This window comes from Metopolophium dirhodum, chromosome 2, assembly GCF_019925205.1.
Source record: "Metopolophium dirhodum isolate CAU chromosome 2, ASM1992520v1, whole genome shotgun sequence".
In the NCBI taxonomy this organism is placed as follows: domain Eukaryota; kingdom Metazoa; phylum Arthropoda; class Insecta; order Hemiptera; family Aphididae; genus Metopolophium; species Metopolophium dirhodum.
This window is the reverse complement of record NC_083561.1, coordinates 12,120,505-12,128,715: the sequence shown is the minus strand read 5'-3', so window position 1 is coordinate 12,128,715 and position 8,211 is coordinate 12,120,505. Positions and strand designations below refer to the sequence as shown.

The following is an 8,211-nucleotide window of genomic DNA, read 5'->3' as shown; positions in this document are numbered from 1 at the left end:
TTTGGAAAATCATACCGATGTCAATTAGACAATAGTTTTTATTAAAAGTTCTTGTTTGTCCAACGTTAAAAAAATAATTTCGACTCAGTCAAGGAAACTTAAGTATAACCAATATCCATTATAATATTTATATTCTATACCCAATTTCATACCAAATAAGGACATTTCTAACTAATTATTGTTCCTGTTTTGTATCGATTGCAGTGTTTATATTAAAAATAATATATTTAAACATAATTTAACTATAAGTATACCAAGGTATGCATTGTAATAGTAATAATAATAGTACCTAACCTCTGATATGGTGATGCATCACTTCGATACAACGCATGTGAAGAGTTTGTTGTCCTCATTATTTAGTTTTTGTAGTTTATTTGAGAATTTTTCAATATTTATTAATTATAGGTTATACATTATATATTATACAAATTACATAACCCATATAAAAAAATACAAATACAAATGTTTGTACTGAATTGTTATATTAACATATTATTTATTATTATTTTTTGTACATATAAGATATTAATAGTTAAATATTATATTATGTCCGTCTTAGGTTTTTTAAGACGATATTTAAGTTACCAATTATATTATTAGGTATATGTATATTATAATATAGTTTAATTTGTGAAATCATTTATTGTAGAAATGGTGAAATATATACGTTTAGGCCTTCTTACACGTCTATCAAATACGAATTACGTACATTTTTTTTTTGTAAATATAGAATTTTTCCAATTTCGTATTAAAATTTAATATATTGCCGAAAACCAACGAAAATGTGCAAAATACAACATAAAATGTACACACATGCGCAGTTCACACAACACAATTATAGCTTCCTTATATAAACGCAACGCACAGAGCACACATCACTCAGCCATCAATCAATCATCATCCTGAGACGGTGCTACTCACAACAACCATACGATGTGCCACGTCGGCGCAGTACGCTGCTGCAATCAACTCACATGACGTCGTCACAACGCCACCCACAGCAAAACTACGTGTTACCGTAGTCTGAAATTAATCTTTCTCCATGCAGTTAACTTAACTATTGCGTTTGTTCTAACACCTGCAGGTATGAATTCACTTTTGATATATCCACTCTACTATTCTACCATGACAGTACTGTTATTCCAATTCTTTATAGGCCTTATGATCCTTCAATAATATTAAGCTATGTAGGGAAGGTATCCATACATCCACAATCCACATCCAAACGCTACGTTCCCGAAGATCTAGTCAAAATTACAAATACTACATAAAATATATCTCAATTTATAAGACTCTACATAAACTTAATTTCAAATACTGCTTATCAATTCATTGTCTCTCCTAGACGTTGGGTTGCCAAAATTTATATGCAGTTTAAATCTCGAGCAAAAGACCGGACAGACCTATGAGATGCGTGAAAGTAGTAAGTCGTAAAATAATAATAGTAACGTAAATCGATCCACACCAATCAGAGATATATCCATTCTAACAAAGATCAACGAATAATTTTCACAGCTATACGAGGTAAATGAACACACATATATTTTACACTCTATGATAAATTATCAATTCCGAACTCAACTAATAATATTCTGAAGTAGAAATAAAATAATGTAATATAAGTGCCGATATGCGTAGCATCATAATTTTCCATGTCATTTATAATTTGCCACCTTACTCCGCACTTCTCGACCTACCCATCTCTCTATTATTTTATTTATCTTACTACAAAAATGGCGCCCAACTGGTAACGTTATTATTACGATTAAATGTTTACAATATACCTATACATCCTCACACATAAATTATCTAAATTAATTTTATAATATATTTATACATATTTACAATAACCGTTTCAAATAAAAAATCATACAACAATATTACTCCCATAAAACAATTATAATGTTGACCATCGATATCTTATTAAAATTTATTTGTTTAAAATATAATATTCTTAATTCCTTAAAAAATGCACTAGACTCTTCTAATCAGAAAACTTACAACAAAAATAATTCTAAACATATAACGCACTAAATTACTGTTATTTAAACACAATAAATATAAAAACTACATAATTTATAAAAAATTCAATTCGACACAAACATAATAAAAATAATGATATATAATATTAAAAATCATACATCACTTAAAGAATTAAATAAAATATTAATTAAATAGTAACTAAATATAAAAATAAATAATCTAGCCGCAACAATTTAAAATAACTGAATCGCTAAACCATATTATACTATCCATTCTATAATAAATCAAAATATTACAAACGTATATGTTATAATATAAACCTAAATTTCATATCTATATAGCAAATAAAAATGTATCATACAACTTAATGAACATCGTAAAAATTTTAAAACTTAATACACAAAAATCTGAACATGTCTAAAAGACTACCATTTTATAAACCGACCAAATTTTCGGGAGCTTTTAATGAAAGTGTACACTTATTTATCCAGAAGTACAATAAAGCAAGCCATATTAATGGCTGGACTTCAGAACAAAAAGTATTATTCATTGCGATTTACCTACAAGGTTAGGTTAGGTTCGAAAAAATGCTTCGAATTCGATTTTAGTATTTTTTTTTCAGTAGGAAAATGAATCTAGGTAAATTTGGGAGGTCAACAATTTAGACTTAGTTTGTAAATGCTCCAGAAAAAACAAAAAACAACTAAGGAAAAACGGCAGTTTTCACGCAATACCGGTTTTTAACAAAATCAATTTTGGTTTCAGGTGTAACTTTAAAAAAAATTACCTTAGATTTTAGATACATAAAATGTCCACTGGATTTTTACATAATATTATATATTATAGAATTTTCTATAAACCATAACATTTTAAAAATATTTCGTCTCACGTTGATCTATTTATAGGCATATGAAATTTACGATTATAATTATTTTTTGGGAAATTATAATATCTCTGTAATAACAATTATAAGCTAGATAAACATAATTATATCAAAAAAACCATTTAATTGAATCTTTTTTTTAATTTTAATTTTTTTTTTTAAATGTTTAACGTATATTTCTAACAAATTACCAACACTAAGCATAAAATAACAAATTCATTCCGATTCCGATTCCCATAGACGTTTTACATCAATGAAAACCATAAAACATGCAACTACATCGCCATTTTTTTCCGTATAATTAATATTAAATTTGTAAGTTCCATAAAAAATTTGTTTTGGCAAATTTGTATTTGATGGATAGTTCGATAAATCATAACCTTTGGTGACATATGTTCCCTAAAAATATTTATTTTATTATGTTCATATAAAAATTTAAAAATATTTTTAAAAAAACCACTTACCGGTGGAAATGAATTTTGTTCTGTGTCATTGAGTCCAAAGCTATTTGAAAAAAATTTAAATTCACCTCCAAGAATTTTTTTTAAAGTTTTGTAAGCATGGGGCGATTTATAAACGTACGCATTATTTTGCCATGTACCAATTTTATCTTTTACTGACATAGCACCATTAAACTATAACACAATATGTATTCATCTATATATTATGACCAGTTAATAAAAAAAAACTAGGTAGTGAATACATTTTAATAACTATTAAAGTGTTGTGTGTCATTAAAATGCTTCACAATTCTTAAGTCCTTCAAAAGTCTTATAACTCTGTAATTTATATAAAATCGTATAGGTTTACATATTATAAATCATAAATATTTGTATGATCACATATGAAAATATTATATTATATTACTTATAAATCAGCAATGCCAATTTGATAACTATAATTGTTTGTATATCAAATGTCAATTTTATTTTACTAACATACCCATAAACTATCATCAAATGCCTTATTTGCAGACGTCATATTTCCTCTTAGTTCAACTTTAGTTCTAGATGTCTTGAATAAATAAAAATTAAACTGAATAGCGCATTTCTGATTACACCGTTGAATAGAGTTGAAATGTAATCGATATTCTCCCTGAAATCATGTTTAAAATTTTCATCCATACTTTTATTATCATATCTTTTTCCTAATGTTTTTCAAATTAGTTTAGTAAGATTCCTATTTTGCTAAAAACTTCCGAAATTTCCGATGATGTTACTTTCAATAAACAAAAAATAATATTAACAATAGACGAATTGTATACAAAGATACATTTTATAACATTATATAAAATTGTATAGATTAAAATATGTATTGCTCCGGCTTGATTCGCTTGTCGACAGTATTTAAAGTAAATATCATACTAAATACACCCACGTATTATGATTTCATAAAAACTAAACATAACGTATACAATATATATTACGCATTTTGAAAATGATTAACACCAAATGTCTGATATTAAAGATAGGTTACTGAATAGTTTCAAGTATTTTCTTCAACAATATTTTACGCAAGGGCATTGAATATTTCTTATTTAATATAAGCAAAACTTAGAATGTATTTACAATACAATATGTCGAATACATGACAATATGTCTTAGAATATCGTCACCTACACAGATATGGAGGGTAACTACTGGATTCATAAGCAGGACATTTTGTGTAAAAATAACAATAATGCATAAGATTATGTTAGAATTTAATACTTTTGAGAAAAATATTAAATTATATTATGTTATAAGGAATGTTTGCTTAAAACAGATAGAAAAATTGAATAGATACATAGAAGATCTAATATTATAAAGTTATTCTGAAATATTAGTTTTTACGGAAGTTTAGAATGATTTAGTATGATTCTATATAGTTGAAAATATATTTTATTTATTAATCAATTTTTACTTACTAGTGGAAAATTTGGGCGGAACTTGACATCTTGTAATTCAGAATTGACAAGAATCATAAAATCTGCTAAAAGTATAAAAAAATACTTCATAGTTAATTAGTGTGAATTATGATCTGAAAATGTAATAAATGTTCACAAACGAATGACGGTGTAATGTCAGAGTTAAAGTCATATATCATGTGCTTCTGATAAATATTATATTCAACAAGCTAGTTAATAGTTTATTTTAATATTATAATATTTTAATTTGAAATGTATATAATCAATTGTGTCCAAATAAAAATGATGACTGTTGGTATATTATATTATTTTTTAATAGGTACTGTTGTTTAATTCTATCATAATAATTTTCATAATTATTGTATGATATTATGATAATAATCTGTGTGGTTTGGCTCGGAGCGGTGGCTACAATTAGTCACGCAATATGATTAATATTAGTCCAGGGCTCGTAACCTCATGCACTAAAAATTGTCAAAATATGCATTAAAATATATACAAAAAGTTCGATAATATGAATTTATATGCCCTAACATTTTTAAATTATGCACCCAAAATATGAATTATGTAAAAAATCATGACCAAATTTCAAAGTAATAAGAATAAATCCATGCATTTTAAAAGCATTTTATTCCTTTTAATTTATATATATATTTAACAGTTTTAATAAAATAAAAAATAAAATTAATATTTGTGAAGTTCATATGAAGTTCAAAAGCTTTGTTATCTTTATAAATTGTAATTAGGTAGTCATTTTTTGTCTAATTCGTATACACCCTTATTCAACACCTACAATGAAAACATTTGATATGAAATATTAGGTAATTCATTTTGAGATATTTTAGTAAATTATTAAAAAAATTAATTTTAATTTAGAAATTACACTGTAGGTACTATTAGTGTTTTTTTTATGTTTTCCAACTGAAGAGGTTTCGTAATTCAAGTAATATGGCTTATTGAAGTGGTTTACAGTAAAAATACCTATCATAAAAATTGTGGAGGAGAACTTTTTTTAATAATCGTAAGCCGTCCGATTTTCGATATTTTTATTAATTAGTTAAATATGTAATTAATCGATAAAAAGTTTAAAAAACGTGTTAATTTACCATGGTTATTGGATGATTGGAACAAGATATCAAAAATAGGGCTTCTAACTCTAGAAAAATTCTCACAAACATAAACATATACAAAAAATCTTTTAAAAAGTACCATTGAACATCTAAATGATTTCCATAAAATATTTACTGATGCCTCCAAAACTGATGAAGGGGTAGGAATATCATCAGTAAAAGAAAATCTACAAACATCGTACAAATTACCTCCAACATGTTCCATATATACAGCCGAAGCGATAGGTAGCCATACTGCTGGCCATTAAGTTCATTAACAACAACGAGAATCAAAAATACATTATTCTAAGTGACTCGTTATGCTCCCGCATTAGCGTAAAAAACAAATGTAATCCCAGTGACAAAGCAATACAAATACAAGACAGACTAGAGGAAGCTAAAAAAAGAAACAATATTATAATTCTTATATGGATACCTGGACACATAGGAATGGATGGTAATGAAAGGGCTGATAAACAAGCCAAACTTGCTATCTGCTCAAATGACGCACAATACATAAATATCTCTCGGTACACTGACGTAAGAAAACAGATTAAACAAAACACAATTTCCCTTTGGCAAAACATATGGAATACCCAAACAAACAAATTGAACCAAATTAAAAAAACAGTAATAAGATGGAAAAGAAACCAACCATTGCACCACCAATGAAAAAAAACTGAATCGAGCTAGAATTGGACACTCAAAATTGACTCACGGATATTTAATGGCAAAAACGAACCACCAATATGCCCAACATGTAACGTCACACTCACAATTAAACACATTTTTGACGAATGCAGAATATACCAAATACAAAGAGAAGAACTTAACATAAGCCACGACATCGGAACAAGCCTAGGTCCAAACCCCAAAAATGAAGCCAACACAATAGAATTTTTCAAAACAATAATAATATTAAGCCTACTGTACATTATAACCAACATTTTGTAGAATCTATAGTTGTATATTGTACTCATTACTGATTTATACATAAACTATATTTTTTTTTTATTTATTTATTTTGTTCTGTCTGTAAAAAAAAATGTAACGCTAATAGCCCATGTTGACGAAGCGGAAATTTAATTATGTAATTTAATGATCAATAAAAAAAAAAAAAAAATCTACTGTACGTGTGTTATGATTGAACTCGTCCTAAACGGTTGGACCGATTTGAATGAATTTTTTTGTATTCGTTTGGGTGACGACCCAAATTGTTTAGATTCACAAATCATCAGTGGCGGATAGACTAACATTTTTTTACCAGGGTGTAATTTGAAAAGGGGCCCCCAAAAAATTAGACGCGAGCGAAATTTTATTTTGATATAAGAATACAATACACAACTATATAATATGTAATATAAGTTCTCTTAGTACAGAATTGGGAACGATTCTGGTTTAGCATCTTTCCAATTTTTAAAATATTTTTTTTTCAAAATGTGTATTTAAGGGTGCTTTTTAAGAATGTTTTTCGTTTTGAAGTTATTGATAAAACACTTCAAAAACTAAAACTTTTTCGTAACACTAATTTTTAAAAAAAAAAATACTTAGAATTGGTATCGCTAGGACAAAAAAAATCAAAAATATGCCCCATTTTGCTGTGTAAAACCACCTTGGGTAGGCCTCGGAATTAAACATAGTTGTTAAAAAGAACATAATCGACCAACGTTGCCACTTGCTCGCTGCGCTGCGCTCGGACAAAAAAATCGAAAAAACACCAAACACGAGTTCCTCCGCGCAACATTAAAGTAGTGTTGCGTACATGCGTATAAACGTAAAATTGCAAACTTTGGATGACTGTAACTTCCAAAACAATGGTTTCCGCAATTAATTCAAACAGTTTCGAAATCAGCGTTAAAAACCACACATTTAAAAAATTTTAAAAACTATAAAAGCGTATAACTTCTGCAATGGTACATTATATAGTACAGCTATAATCTACCGATATTAAATACGGTTTTCTATAACTATAATCACGGACTAAGATATAATGGACTGAACGAGCAGATTATCAGTGGCCTCGAAAATATGTAAAAAAGACGCCATCTGTATAAATTACGGACTAAGATACAAATTTTGACGATAAATAAAACCATTGGTAGCGCTGAGATTATATGGGGCAAATATTGATATGATAATTGATAAATAATAATAAATATTTTAAATATTTTAATTATATAACAAAGTTTAGAGTAATTTTCCAGGCACAAGTGGCACAACAATCAAAATACAAACTGACAAATATCTAAATATAACTATCATGTTATCATTATTATTTAATAAAATAGTTTTGCAAATAACCTTAAAAAGCCCCATATCGTCTTTCTCTC

The 8,211-nt window shown here is 27.3% G+C and overlaps 1 protein-coding gene across 1 annotated transcript; it reads right to left on the bottom strand.

Annotated features, from left to right (window-relative positions):
- Positions 1-2,217: 2,217 nt before the first annotated feature.
- Positions 2,218-4,896, bottom strand: LOC132939912 (uncharacterized). The gene is made up of 4 exons (XM_061007341.1): positions 4,773-4,896; positions 3,809-3,961; positions 3,331-3,501; positions 2,218-3,265 (listed from the first exon to the last, which is right to left on the bottom strand). Exons 1-4 carry the CDS (start codon positions 4,860-4,862, stop codon positions 3,083-3,085), a joined length of 597 nt encoding a protein of 198 aa, XP_060863324.1. The 5' UTR covers positions 4,863-4,896; the 3' UTR covers positions 2,218-3,082.
- Positions 4,897-8,211: the final 3,315 nt, after the last annotated feature.

Bases quoted from the DNA above. Each gene is read 5' to 3' on its own strand.
- LOC132939912 (XM_061007341.1), bottom strand. From the start codon at position 4,862: ATGAAGTATTTTTTTATACTTTTAGCAGATTTTATGATTCTTGTCAAT. The intron at 3,962-4,772 runs GTAAGTAAAAAT...ACATGATTTCAG, and splicing joins TCCGCCCAAATTTTCCACTA to GGAGAATATCGATTACATTT. The intron at 3,266-3,330 runs GTAAGTGGTTTT...AAATATTTTTAG, and splicing joins AACAAAATTCATTTCCACCG to GGAACATATGTCACCAAAGG.